We start from the raw sequence: 15,631 nt of genomic DNA on the forward strand, positions 1-15,631 counted from the left end.
GACATTCTAACCATCTTCTGTGCTTTGCAGGCATGTCATCTGCTAGAGAATGTTTGGTGCCACAGTATATGACGCAAACCTGTTTCCTAGTTAGGACTTGTATGTAATATAAGGAGAACAGCAGAGCTGTATCCCACCCCAGGTCAATGAAAATATACAGCTGTGACTTTTTGTAAATACATAAAAAACTTTTGTGTAAGTATTATAGGATTTTCAAGGGTTTTAAAGTAAGATCAACTCTGTCTTATACTTGAAAAAAGCTAGTGATAAATCAGATTCAATTAGATCACTTTTGCTTTAGGCAGGTCATAAGTAAAATGGACCTGTGCTATATCCTTGCAGAGCAGGGAAATGGGTTCACTTATAATCCCAGCCTTTGACGGTGCTCATAGTTACCTTACCTTCACTTCCAATAAGTGACATCAGATATCCCATACTCCCAGGTATAGGAAAGCATGTGACTCATCCCCTTCCCTTGACAGAACATTGCTGGTACTTTGCAATTGGCTGCACAGGCACCCAGCACTTTTATATGTGATTGAATTGGAGCTATGTAAGCACCAGATTGGTCACAGGATGGCTTCTTCTCTTTACTCCCATGGTTGATCAGACCATTGGGGGTAGTAAAGAAAGATAAGGTTGGGATTGGTGGCACAGATTCATTTCTTTAATTTCCACAGAACCTTGCTCCCCTATGTCTATATTTGGTCACATTTATGCCTAGCACATTTCAGAATATAAAAACCATGGATTTTCCACCAATATCTGGGAGCTATGTAAAATGGTGCTCCCCCAAGGATAAATCTTGAATGAGTTGACTGGCCACTCAGCCCCTTACACCACAATAAGCGCAATCTTTCCAAAGACAATTAAATATATATATACAAAATTGTACTTTAAATGATTTTTCATTTTAGGTAGATTAAAGCAACTGATATTTTCAACCAGCACCTCTATCTATATCCCCAATTGGTTTCCTAACTGGGTAGGAAGGTATGTCGTAGTCCTGTTGGGAGAAAGTAGCTTTAGTGGTTCCTGCATTAATGTGGAGGAAATAAAAAGGAAAAGGAAAGATCTAGTATGGGGCACAATAAGATTAAGTGAGTGAAAAGGCAAAGCTGCATTGTTATTGGTGGGTTAATATCTACCTGGATTATGGTGGTATACTGTATTGAAAATCACATGACAAATTTAGCATGCACTTGTTACTGTAACAAAGAATGCAAAAGCTGTTGAACTGCATTGACTCAGTGCGGAAAAAAAGTGAGCTTGACGTGAAATACATGGCACACATATGTGTATCTGACAAAATCATTCAATAATGCTATTTGCCTATTGCCGTATGAATTTAGACTAGAATGTACCTAGACTGCAGACAGTTTTGCCATCGTCTTCTGGCAAATGACAGAACTGCTAAATTGCCATAAACTTTAGGTAAAAAAGAAATCCTTTGAAATCAACAGCTGTCCATATTCAGCTTTGGTTTAATACTTCTAAATCTTCTGTACTTTGCTATTGGAAGCTTTCATTTTTTATTTTTCCCACATTAGACACATATGCAAAATAATGCCAGAAACCACCTTCCTAAATAACAATATGATCAGTCTGAAAAATGGCCCACAGTACTCAATCAAATGTCAGTTTTTAGCAGTTTAATCATTTATCTGAAAACTGATACGTGATTGGTTGATTCTGGTCACTCATTGCTCTTGGCACCATGCTATTAAAGCAGATGCTTTAGTAATTAACACTCCTTATACGTAATTGTATTTCATTGTTTGACTTCTTTGCAGAAGGTAAAGCTTTTCAGCTCCTCAGAGGGTAGCACGATAGACATCAGACCACCAGGAATGGAAGGAGAAGATGATTACTTGGGTTACGACTATGAGGAGACACTTGATCCAGAGCTATGCTTCACAGATGGTTTGTTCCCTTCCCATTGCCAGTGTTTCTAATATTGCTTTATACTATTGAGTTTTGTAAACTGATTATCGTAAAATTTCAAATGTGTTCTGCTACTGACAAGCCAGGTTTAGTGTGTTATTCTGAGCAATACAATGAGGGTTAAATTGAAGCCACAGGTGTCTCCGTGACATCATGTGCGCCCTCCCAGTTAAACGAACTTTGATTTTTTTTTTAAATAAAGAGCTTCAATGTATCTTTACATTTTGAAATCTATTTATGCAAACAATATGGAAAATTTTCCTATTAGGGAGAAGTAGGGAGAGGCAGACTCACAGAGGATGCATTAGTTGAGGTGCATTCATAACCTCTTATTATTACATTTTCCACTTTGGTTTAAAGCAACATTACAAAAGGACAGGTAATAGGTTGGGATTTTGCTGGGTTGCCTGCTGGCGTTTTATGTCTCATGGGACTCCATTATAAAGAGATTTTCCTGCTATAGGACTTGTCACTGTACTACCTTATTCCTTGCTATTTCAGTTTCATCTGTTGTAGTAGTCCTAATACAAAATAATTTAATGAGCCTGAAGAGACTTATAGGTAAGAGCTCTGGTAGATGTGCACACCTGAAAACAAAAACAGACCAGTCCGGGTACCAGCCCTTTAAAAGATAATAGCACTTTTTTTTTAAAATAACAAAGTCCTGTACACCACTTCAGCCATCATAAACCTCAGATGAAAATTTAAAACAGAACTTTGCCCATAACAAATTGATGAAAAATAATGTTCTTTAGCAAACAACAATGACCCCCTGTGGGACTTTAGTGCACCAGACATTTAATCACACATGTACTCATAAGGAACTCTTTTTACTCATGCACTTTATTGTACAAAAATATTGCTAAAAGATACATTACATTTAAAAAAAACACTGGCTCTGATAACTATTCCAAGGATGTATTCCCTTTAGGTTGCGACAATACCACATTCCCAAAATAACGCCGACGCATTTCAATCATTTCACTTTTTTGAGTACAAAAGGGATCTCTGAATAAACATATTTGAGAGTAGTAATAATTTATATATAGATTAATCAAACCCAGTTATATTATCTCCATTTTCATACTTACAATTGAATTAAATGGTTAACGTTGATTAGAGAGATCATACAAATACTGGCATCCAAGATGGGACTGCATAGTCCAAAACTCAATGGTGTGAGCTATCAGATTCTCTTTTTCTGATTCTTCAAGCACAGTTAGTCAGCACATATTTAGCACCTCAGGAGTTTACAAATCACATTTTTTGGTCGAATGTGGGGGAGAGGCCTCCGACGGGGGAGATCAGGTCGAGGAATAGCACATTATCTGATTCGAACTTAACCACTACATTGCATATTGTCAATCTGTCTTCATATATGCTACCTCAAACTGAACAAAATTGCTGTCTCGCAGGTTGAGTTTTTTCTACATCAGAACGCTGATGAGTTCAAAGTGGTCAAAGATCTTAAATTATTTGCCAGGAAACTCTTCCTTAGGTGTACACATGCTAATCAGAGCCAGCTGATTGGTCCCAATGTTCCAGTAGGGAGTTCAGAGTCCTCAAGGATCTGACTCTCCTGTTGGTAGAAAGTCAATCAGTGGATTTTATCGATCAATTAGATGTAGATCTATTATTAGGGAAAATGGAAAATTTCCAGACTGATCCCCTAATCCAATTCAGGAAACCTTCCTCCAAATTTCCTTTGCTGAATAACAATCCAAGTATTGAGATATTTTTTAAGCAAATGCTGAGAGATATCATAAAATTCTCTTACATTCGGATAAAAAATTACAACAGAAAAAACTGTGTTACGTGTTTTACAAGAAAACAATAACAATACAATTAAACCATCTCACAGGGAGGAAACGTAGTCATTATGGACAATACACAATATAAGGAAATGTGTTATAGGATTTTACAAACTAACAGGTGGTATCGTCTCATTCCTGTAACTTTGATTGAAAAAGTTGTTTCTGAATTTTATGAACTGATCGATCATGCCCTGGAGGGGGACATAATTCTTAAAGAATTGTGGAAGTTCATTAGAGAAAAATTCCCCAGAACTCCCACTTTCTACAGTTTGGATCAAAAAAATCCTACAGGACATCCTATTGTTTCGGGGAATGGAGGCCTGACAGAGAATTTGAGTCATGTAATAGACTCTTATCTGCAACCTCATGTGTCTTCATTACCCTCATCTGTGAAGGACACTATTAATTTCCTACAGATTATTGAGGATTCTAGTATTTCTGAGGGAGCATTTTTGGTCACCATTGATATTGAAGCTCTCTACAGCTCAATCCCCCATAATCATGGTGTGTCAGCTGTATGACATATTCTTTCTCAACGACCCTTTCAGGATTGGCCTATGAATTAATTTGTATTGGCTGGGTTAGATTTAATTCTCCATCACAACTGTTTTTCGTTTGATGGTTCCCACTACCTCCAGGTACAGGGCGTGGCCATGGGGACATTTTGCGCCCCTTCCTACGCCAATTTGTACCTGAGGGAGTGGGAACATTGGTTCCTCTCAGGCGAAAGCCTCGCACTGTAGACATGCCACATTTCTATGTGGTATAGGTATATTGATGATGTATTTTTCGTCTGGGAGGGTCCTGAAAAAATGCTTTTGGAATGTTTTGAAAAAATAAACACTAATAGCTACAATCTCAAATTTAATATGTCTCATAGTAAGGAAATTGTAACTTTTTTGAATGTCCGCATACAAAAGAACGGCAGTGGCCTCCTCTCCAGCGGACTCTACAGAAAGGAAACTGCAGGGAATACTATCCTGCATGCATCCAGTTTCATCCACAACCACTAAAAGATTCCATACCTTTTAGTCAGTATTTTAGGTTGAGACGTAATTGCTCCACAGAACAAGACTTCCAGGAGGCAGCAGAGAATTTGAGACAGCGACTGCTCGACAAGGGATACAGCAAGACCTGTTTGCGTAAAGCTTACAATCGTACCTGCCAACAGTCACGTTACAACCTCCTCTTTCAAAAGAAAAAAGTAGATACAGAAAAAGGACCTACCCATATAGTGTTAAGATATTCTAACTAACATTTACAGATAAAACAAATTTTGCAATGCCACTGTTCAATTTGTGGCTACTACACCTTCAGTAACTTTTAGAAGGGCTAGTTCACTATGGGACAAATTAGTTCATAGCGAATACAAGGAGAAACTCAGAGACAAGCATTGTCGGGATTATTAGATTTATCCTTGTGGTCAGGGGCGGACTAACCATTTGGAAACTCGGGCACTGCCCGAGGGCCCGGGGTCAGTAGGGGACCCCATGAGATGCTCCTGGTACCTTTTTCATAGGCTTTTTTGAATTTGTGCAAGGACACAGGGGCTCCATGATCCCCTATTGCCCGGGGGCCCCATGAGTTGCCAGTCCGCCCCTGCTTGTGGTAACTGTTCATATTGTTAATTGGTGGATAAGAAAAAAGTAGTCCTATTGCCTAATGGGACTTACTATACACTCAGACATTTTGCCAATTGTCAGACTAGAGGAGTGGTATATCTTATGTCTTGTGAAAGGGCGCCTTTAATTTTGGTAAGACCAAACAGGAGTTTTGGTGCCCCGTTTAGAAACGTGTACAGTATGCAAATAGGGAACAGCTACCTCAAGTAAAATTTGTTGCTTTGGATCGGATACACATCCCTGATCGGGGAGGAGATTGGAATAAAAATATCCTTCAGTTAGAACAGAAATGGTTATATAGGTTACAAGCCACAGTCCCTCCAAGTTTAAATGAAGCAATATCCTTCCATCCCTTTTTGAAGGGGTTCACCTCTGGTAAAACTGATTCAATTCTTCCCTTAAAAAATGGATTAGACTCTTGTCCATATGGTTGTGTTTGGTTTTGCTCAGGTTTTTCATAAACAATAGGTTTTTGCTCATATTCTAGAGTTATCAAAGTTTCAGCAAGGTGCTGACCTAGGGAATGTGCACTGATTATAGTTTTGTTACTATTATATAGTATATGCTAATTTTGGTATCGTACTCTTTTATGAATTATGTATGTGATTAATATATTGCTTTCAAAGATCTGAAAACGGTCCTAAAAGAAGACTCCCATCCAATATTTAGATAAGGAATAAAAGAAAAAGGCCACTCATAGTGTAGCATTTAAGTAATAAAATCACCCTGTTTAACCACAAGTTACTCGTACATTGTTTTGGATAGTTACCAGCATTAGAATCAAGCTTCGGCGTGTGACGTCCTCACGTTTTTTTGGAGGGATGGCGGCCATTTTCCTGGTTTGAAACTTGATTCTAATGCTGGTAACCATCCAAAACAATATACGAGTAACTTGTAATTAAACAGGGTGATTTTATTACTTAAATACTACACTATGAGTGGCCTTTTTCTTTTATTGGATGGGAGTCTTCTTTTAGGACCGTTTTCAGATCTTTGAAAGGAGGATTGATATCTGTCTGGATGAGGAGTGCTGGTTCCATGATCTACACATATTCATCTCCAATTTGAGTTGCTTATATTGACCAGTGTGTTTCGGTCAGAATTTCTGGTAAGAGGCTAACCATTCGGGTGTCCTGGTGATGGTGGATCGTGGGAATACATTTGGGACTTTTTTTACTGGAACTTTTTCTGATTTACTGGACTTTGTTTTTTTGATTAGCGCTGTAATTTTTATTTATTTACTATTATGTCTGTTGCCTGATGTACGTGCTGCTTTTCTATGTCATTTATTATCGTCACATGATTAGTTTATCTACCCAAGCGCAGGTTATTTATATTTGAATATATTGCTTTAGCTATACTGGCACAATTTGATTTTCAGGTGGATTTCAAGGTAACACTGTGTCTGGCTTCATGTGTGGCCTTTGGGCCGGGCATCCGGCATGAGGCATGGATGGCCTTTAGGGCCTTGTACCCATGTTTTTATGATGGGCATGGTCACATATAGACACCGGTTTTGGCCCCATTGGCAGCAAATAGCCACATCATCTCTTACTGACGGCACAGGTGGATCTGATCACTTCCTAATGAGATAATTGTATAATTCTCACACAGATATATATTTGGATACTTTACTGCAGCTTGTTGCTGGCTTTCTTTGTTGGAAGTAGTCTCTCATGCTACATTGGACAGTTTGGTAAGCATAGATGGCTTGTCCTTCTCCACCTATGATGGTTATTTGATGCTAGTAAATGGCAGATTGGTTACTGATTTACCTCTATGTGTATATTTTTGTATTATTAGGGTATATTTTTGTATTATTAGGTGGAAGTGTGGAGACAGTTTATGTAGAACAACTATGTAGTGGTTGGGATGCTCCTCTCCCCCTCTACTTAAACGGTGATATGTACTTATGGATATCATAGTTAGTCATCTTAGTGGGAGATTTGTATACTGCTGTATGTGGTTGTGACAGTATTCTTATAGCCCCATTTGTTTTTTATCATAGATGAGGTAGTTGGGCATAGCCTCCAGCCCACTGGAATTCCTTATATCTTTGCCACGGGACGAGGAATAAAGTAGTTAATTGTGTTCATTGGCCTTGCCCCACATACGGTCATCACTTTTTATACATTGATTAGGGTATTCATTTTCTTGCCCTTTGTAAAAGCGTCTCTAATTTGTACCATATTTTTATGATGATGATAGAAGGATATGGAGGGTGATTTGGCTTTCCTTCTCTGCCATCAGTACCATGAGATGGATATTTGACCACTCTTGCCCCTCAGATAGCACACACCATTGAATTTTGGACTATGCAGCCCCATCTTGGATGCCAGTATTTTTATGACTGCTCTGATCAACATTAACCATTTAATTCTGTTGTAAGTATGAAAATGGAGATTATCTAACTGTTACTGATGATTCTATATATAAATTATTATTAATCTCAAATATGTTTATTCAGAGATCCCTTTTGCACTCATCACCCCTGAAGATCTAAACGTGAAATGTTCGAAACCCATCAGAGTTATTTTGGGAATGTTGTATTGTTGTAACCTAAAGGGAATACATCCTTGAAACAGTTATCAGAGGCAGTGTGTTTTTAAATGTAATGTAATGTATCTTTTATCAACATTTTTGTACAATAAAGTGCATGAGTAAAAAGAGTTCCTTATGAGTACATGTGTGATGATATGTCTACTGCATTAAAGTCCCATAGGGGGCCATTTTTGGTTGTATCTGTGTTGAGCAGCTAGATACTTGATTTTTCTATATATTCTTTAGCAAGGAACATACATTCCACATTAATAATTATGTCACCAAAATTACTGTGTGCTGTAACTTGCCTCCAGCATTGTTCCTAATTCTTCTTGCCGAAGGCTGCGATTTTGCTGAAGCCCACAGTCCTGAGCAGCAGAAAAATCTTTAGGCTGTCAGAAGATCAGCCTCTGCAAATTAGGCACAGTGCCAAAACATAGAGAGCAACTGAGCATGTGCAGTGCAGGGTGAGACAGTGTAATACTGGATTTTAAACAGTGTAGGCACTTTATAATGTTTTATATAGCTATACCTGCAGAAGATGCCAGCCTGACATGATCTAGCAGGACTTCATTTTCTGACTAAAGTTCCACTTTAATGTGGTCTGTCATTTTGATCATACAGGGAGCCATAAGACTCAAAATGACTATGTATATGCATGCAGCTGTTGGCCGTGAAGAATAATGGCTTGCCCATTTTTGACCAGTTAATGGTTTAGCTCAGGGTTTCTCATCTAGGATTCCCTAGAGGTTGGGGTTCCTTAAGCAATGAACAATTTCTGCCATTCAGATAAGTTCCCACTGAAACCATTAATATCTTTAGCTATCTGTAAGGGGGTAATTCTTCCCACTGACCACCAGTGTAAGGAGTATTCTTCCCACAGACCATCACACTAATGTATGACGAGTTGTAGATATAGTAATTATTGGCAGGGGTTCCCTGAGACCGGAAAGTTATTTCAAGAGTTCCTTTGTGTTGAAAAGGTTGAGAACAGCTGGTTTAGCTAGTAGAAATAAGTTATAGGTTATTGGTGAAATGTCTTTAACATTACAGGATGTGTGCAGATGAATGTGATTTACTACTACTGCCCAAAGTGATAACTATTTTATTTCAAACCCTTGGGCTTGATTCACACTTGTGAGGCTGTGTGGTCCTTGATTTGCGCAGGCATGAGAGCCCATTCTTTTGAATTGGCTGCCATGCCCTGGGACACGCAGTTAAGAAGTCCCTGCACTATTTTTGAAATTACAGCCCGCACGGGAACCGAGGTTCCCAATACAGTTGCAATTTCCTCCCATGGGTCCCGCATTTCTCTGTGGGTGATTGCAACTGCTGGTTTTTGTGCGGGTCCTGCAGCAGCACCACCTGCACAGATGTGAGCCAATGTGACTGTCATAACTAAGAGGTCCATGTTATCTGGTGTGCTTATATCTGACCCTCTATGTGTGAGCTCCTAATTTGGACTGAGATTTGGTACACATGTACTGTTTTGATTTATTTGCTGACATTTTTTGAGTGAAAAGCTGCTTTATGTAACCCCAAAGACAGCTGCGTTGGAATTATTTTTAGAGACATTGTTTTCAAAATGTTTACAGGTCTTACATCTGTGCTCTGAAAGTATGTTAACAATCTACAAAGTAAAAGCTGCAGCAACTGCTCTATTCAGGTTATGGGCTTCTTAGGGGCAGGAAAAACCCTTGTTAGCAGTGTTAATTGATTACTTGCCAGCTCCTTTTCTTCTGTCCCCAGGCTGCGTGGAGAAATGTGCATGCTGCCGGATCAACATTGAAGAGGGGAGAGGAAAAAACTGGTGGAACCTCAGGAAAACCTGCTACCTTATTGTGGAACACAGCTGGTTTGAATCATTTATAATCCTCATGATTCTTCTTAGCAGCGGGGCCTTGGTGAGAACAACGCACTCAGTGTTTCACTACGCCAACCTATTCAAACTTATTTAATTCTCTCATGTACTGTTGTTTTTTTAATGGAAGCCCTTACAAGCATCTAGGCATAGTTAGCACACCAATTCAAACATAGAAAAAGTCTGGCATGAGGGAAAGGGCCATGAGCCACCAGGTTATTCTGGTTTACTTACAGCTGGCACTGAGAACGTGACAGGGACACTGTCAGTGATGCATATACTAGCTAAATAAAACACTAAATGATTACTGTACTCACCACATAGAAAGATTTATTTAATCAAACAGATCTGAGATAAATTATAGTATGCTGAAATTGTGTCTAAAACCTAACTGCAGGCAAACAGCTAAATACATACACTATATTGCCAAAAGTATTGGGACATCCCTCCAAATCATTGGATTCAGGTGCTCCAATCACCTCCATGGCCACAGGTGTATAAAATCAAGCACCTAGGCATGCAGACTGCTTCTACAAACATTTGTGAAAGAATATGTTGCTCTCAGGAGCTCAGTAAATACAAGCTTAGTACCGTGATAGGTTGCCACCTGTGCAATAAGTCCATCCGTGAAATTTCCTTGCTGCTAATTATTTCATGGTCAACTGTTAGTGGTAATAGTTGCCAGGAGAACGGTATTTCCCTGACTGCATTGTGCCAAGTGTAAAGTTTGGTGGAGGGGGGATTAAGGTGTGGGTTTGTTTTTAAGGGGTTGGGCTTGGCCCCTTAGTTCCAGTGAAGGGAACTCTTAAGGCATCAGCATACCAAGACATTTTGTACAATTTCATGCTCCCAAATTTGTGGGAACAGTTTGGGGATGGCCCCTTCCTGTTCCAACATGATTGCGCACCAGTGTACAAAGAAAGGTCCTGACCTCAACCCAATAGAACACTTTTGGGATGAATTAGAGTGGAGACTGCAAGCAAGGCCTTCTCGTCTGATATCAGTGGCTGACCTCACAAATGTGCTTCTGGAAGAATGGTCAAACATTCCCATAGACACATTCCTAAACCTTATGGAAAGCCTTCCCAGAAGAGTTGAAGCTATTATAGCTGCAGAGGGTGGGCCAACTCAATATTGAACCCTACAGACTAAGACTGGGATGGCATTAAAGTTCATATGCGTGTAAAGGCAGGAGTCCCAATACTTTTGGCAATATAGTGTAGTTGGAATACATATGGAAACTGTTTTACCTGCCAAAGGGTTTGTATGCCTTAATGCACAGCCCTTCTAGACTACATTTAGGTTGGTGACCTAAATTTCTGTGCTGTACTATAGCTAGGTCACTTTCCCCCAAACTGTGATTGGACAGTTAAGAAGCAGCAGTAGACTGGTGAGATCATCTTTCTGGTCACACTGCTCTTTCCTCCTATCAGCATGTTCCTTGTTGGCACATGTGCACTGCATTATACCTAATTGTTTCTTACTGGTGACTCTCCCACTCTCAGTTTCTACTTCAAAGGGAATTACACGAGGCTGATACTGAATCCAATTCAAGTATATTGACTAGTTACTTTTAAAAATACATTTAACTCTGAGTTCCAGGAACTAATATTTTTGCATACATTACAATTGGCCAACTTGGTTTGATGTAAGTATCCACATCTGATGATTAAAGAGCTGCTGAAGATGCTGTTAATCGCCGTTATCATGTCACTGCCCCTCCTCTCCACCTCGTCCAAACAGACTACATTTGCATTAATTGAAAAAAAATATAAGGCATTCAGTCAATACTGGAAGTGCTGAGTGGTCAAACCTCTGTGTTCTTTGTGTGCTGGGGCAGCTGCTTGGCACAGAAACTGAAAGCTGACATAGCGCTGACTACTACAGTGATAGCTTCCAAATGGCCCCTCGGGTATAAGACATGCACATTTACATCATAGAGATAACTCTGCTTACTTAAAATATTACATCAAAAATATCAAACATGCACACCTTAAAAGTGCTGACCCAGAACTAAGGATAGAAACATCAAGATCAGGATAGTACACACCACAGTGGTACCTTATGTGTGCACGTATTTCCATACATAGTGACATCACTATGCATTTTGTCACACTGACTTTCTTGAGAGTGGTGTATATGTGATTAAATGACAAGGCATTTTTATCACATGAGCTTTGCTCAGTAAAAGAATCAGAGTTCAGATCATCTCCATATTCCTATTATATTACTTGTTATAATAAATGCAATATTCCTGTGGTGTGGTATCATGTATCCATGATATTGCATCATAGGTCACCTAGCTCTAATTGTCCCCCAGGTCCTTAGCAGTCAGTCAATCATTTTTTTAGATATATTCACCACAAGCGTCATTGTCCACTTGATTTTTTTTTTTTTTGTGATAACACTTTTCATTCTATTTTCCTCCCAAAATGCATGTTATGGCTCCTTTTGATTGACTTTCAGTACATATCCTCCTACTCAACCTGATCTCTGTTGTGCAGCATATTAAGGGAGTTCAATGTAAAGACTGTTCTCATTAATAATTTAATAGTTTTTAATTAAACTCAGTGCTTTAAATTAAACACAAAACTACACTATGGACCAAATGGCGAATTTGTATTGTATATTTCCTTGCAATCCCCTTTGAATATTTAAGTTTAAATTTAAAATGTGAAGTTGTGTATTGTACTTGTGGAACTAACTTTTTTTTAACCTCAATTTTAGGCTTTTGAGGATATTAATATTGAGAAGCATAAAACTATGAAGACTGTGTTGGAGTATGCTGACAAAGTTTTTACCTACGTCTTTATAGCAGAAATGCTTTTGAAATGGGTCGCCTATGGATTTGTCACATATTTCACGAATGCCTGGTGCTGGTTGGATTTCCTGATTGTGGATGTATGTACCCCTGTCTGTTCCACACTACTGTGCCAATAAAATAGTTTCATGCTGTAGTATAATGGTCAGCCTTTGCCAGAGACGACCACAAAACACGATTGATTCTTCCACTTTTATTCCATTCATAGATAACTTTTCATTCACAGAAGCTGTAGTATGGCTTCTATGAATGGTGGAGAGGTGTAAAGGGTGAATATATTCAGCATTCTTGATGAGCACTTACTGCATGACAGGTCCCTCAGTTCTAATAAACCCCCACTGCACTACAGCAGCTGGGGAAGGGGGGATTGGAGGAGGAAGATTTTAACTAAAGCAGCAACCAGCTGGTTTCAATCAGCAACACAAGGGACATACCACATTGATAGTAATGTCCCTTGTGCTGATTTTTTAAATATTTTAGATGACACTTAGTCTTAAATGATTCATAGGAGCAGCCTCCCAAACCCTCCCATCACGTCGAAAACCAAGGCTGTACTGACAGGCAGGACTTTGGCACTTAACGGATAAATTCACCTTTCCTAATATGTTGCATCCATATTTAGGTTGTAACATGTACAGTAATATGTTGAGCATCCACCACTTCACCTCCCGAGCAGCCCCCTTTATGTGACAGTGGGCAGGGGACCTTCTCCCCGCACCTGCTATCGCAATTTGAAAACAACATGGCTGTGTGGGACTCCACCCATGTGGCTGTGTCATTCATTTACAGAGTTCTCTGAGTGAATGGGCTACAAGAACCATCTTTATTGCGGTTGATGGGTTGTAGCTCTCAATGAACTGTGAGGGTGCTAGTGAGGGCACTAATAGTCCATTGAACTTCCTAGACTTCAGGAACTCCCTATCCATATCGGAGGTACGAGCAGAGTGTACTGAGAATCTGCAAGAGCCTGACATTGCAATGATTTACAGGCTTCCAAGAAAAATAATAATAAATGCACATTTTTTTTACCTGCAATAAAATGTTCATTTATTTTTTTTAAAGGTGAACTAACCCTTTAACTGATCACACTGAAGCTCATCTGACCCTTCATGACCCCCGTACACTCCTATTGGTATTGGCACAATATAGTGATAGGTTATTAGGAATGTGAGAGGGCAGAGGCTAGCAATAAGTTTTGACATTACCAGGGGCGGACTGACAACTCATGGGGCCCCCGGGCAATAGGGGATCATGGGGCCCCTGTGTCCTTGCCCAAACTCAAAAAGCCTATGATAAAGGTACCAGGGGCATCTCATGGGGCCCCCTACTGACCCCGGGCCCTCGGGTAGTGCCCGAGTTTCCAAATGGTCAGTCCGCCCCTGGACATTACTCACCTGACACTATCAGGTCTTTACCTGTCAAAAGCAGCCATGACGGTTGCGTTTTAGAGGCTGCTGTAGATATTGTATGTTCAGACATCTCTAGGTGCCTGCATTTTGTATCTGAATTTTATTTTAAATGTTTTTTTTTTTTAATTAAAGCAGTATTTAGGACACAGTAGTACTGTTTAAATTGCAAGAAGTAGAACAAGTGCTCCATTTTCTTATTATATCTTTATAGATAATAAATTATATATTACTATGCATTAGGTTTGTAGTAGTTCAGAAAACCTTTAGTCAAAATTGTCTTTTTTTTTTTAAGATATCTTTGGTGAGCCTTATAGCCAATGCCTTGGGGTACTCAGAATTAGGAGCTATAAAGTCACTTAGAACACTGCGGGCACTGAGACCCCTGAGGGCCCTGTCACGGTTTGAAGGCATGAGGGTAAGTGTAAATGTAAAAACTGCATACTGAATTACTTTCAGTGTCTTTTTAATGTATTTATAAATAATGCATTAAAGTGGAAAGTATAACTAAAGGCAAATCTGTTTTTGTTAGTTTTGGGTAGAGTGTAGAGAGATTAGAACTCCTGTCTGGTCTTTATTGCTGTTTTCGCCCCCTATCTTCTTCTCTGTTTGTCCTGTTCACTGTTATCACCAAATGTGAAAATGAAAGAAAATTTGTCATCAGAGTGTCCCTGTCACCAGAACAATTACCAGAAAGGGAATAGAGGGAAAATCTTCCATTGTGGACACTAATTCTGATGACAGGAACAGAAACTTATGGGACAAGAAGTAAAAGGAAATCTCCAGATGGAAAAGAAAAACTGACAGGGATTATAGCCCTTCCTTACTCTTAATCTAAAATGTAAAAAGTTTTGACTTCTTCATTTCCATTTGCAGTTTAGTTTTTTTTGGTGTGTGTATGTGTGTGCTAGCATTAAACCCATTAGGGTACCTGCTTCTTGAAAAGTATCCCCTGCTGTGTCTCTTGCATAGCTACTGAAAAATGCCCTGAGCAGCTGTCTTCTGGCACTACGTAGATCCACAGCAGTCACTGCTGCTGATAAAAGTTGCTCTCTCTGCTATTCATATTGCTCATACACTATTCTCCCACAATGCATTGCATTCTGTGAATGGTAGAGGAGTGGAATGACAGGATCTCCACCGCCCATTCACATGGTGATGGATTAAAGGAGCCTACAGTAGTCATATGAGCAATATGAATGGCAGAGAGGACAGAAGGGAACCTTATTTCAGCAACAATGGCAGCTGTTAACTCTCACAGTCCAGGGATACAGTCTCTCAGAGAAATATCCTGTGAAGGAGGCACAGCAGGGAAGATTTTCGCTAGAAGCAGCCAACTGGATACACACCATCACACATAACCAGCTATATAACTACAAACATATTCCATTCCATAATCAGAGCATCCTCCAAAGCATTGTTAAATCCATTATTAAATTCAGCGTTGCCACGTGCTTTACAAGAGAAAGCGCTTCACCCAATCAGAAATTGTACAGCCAAACAGGGGGAGACCACCAGGAGGTGACTTAACTATATGCCCAAACCTAGGTCCTTCCCCATTAGTTGGAGAGTCACACTCACATCTCTGGCCATGGTGACTCTGTTCTGCTAGTCCCAGCCAC

General features: G+C 39.5%; 1 protein-coding gene across 3 annotated transcripts in view; it reads left to right on the top strand.

The window, feature by feature from the left end:
- The window catches only part of LOC149470817 (sodium channel protein type 2 subunit alpha-like), a 136,886-nt gene that overhangs the window by 86,514 nt on the left and 34,741 nt on the right, over positions 1–15,631 (top strand). For all 3 annotated transcript variants that reach the window (XR_016307948.1, XM_089660183.1, XM_089660190.1), the window contains 4 exons: positions 1,794–1,923; positions 9,671–9,825; positions 12,510–12,683; positions 14,305–14,427. Coding sequence is in view for 2 of the 3 variants with exons in the window: in XM_089660183.1 (XP_089516309.1) it covers positions 1,794–1,923; positions 9,671–9,825; positions 12,510–12,683; positions 14,305–14,427 (582 nt within the window). In the remaining variant the exon portion in view is untranslated. The remainder of the gene's footprint in view (positions 1–1,793; positions 1,924–9,670; positions 9,826–12,509; positions 12,684–14,304; positions 14,428–15,631) is intronic.

Source organism: Staurois parvus, unplaced genomic scaffold (genome assembly GCF_062004578.1).
Source record: "Staurois parvus isolate SC_StPar_1 unplaced genomic scaffold, SC_StPar_1.0 ptg000031l, whole genome shotgun sequence".
Classification (NCBI taxonomy): Eukaryota; Metazoa; Chordata; class Amphibia; order Anura; family Ranidae; genus Staurois; species Staurois parvus.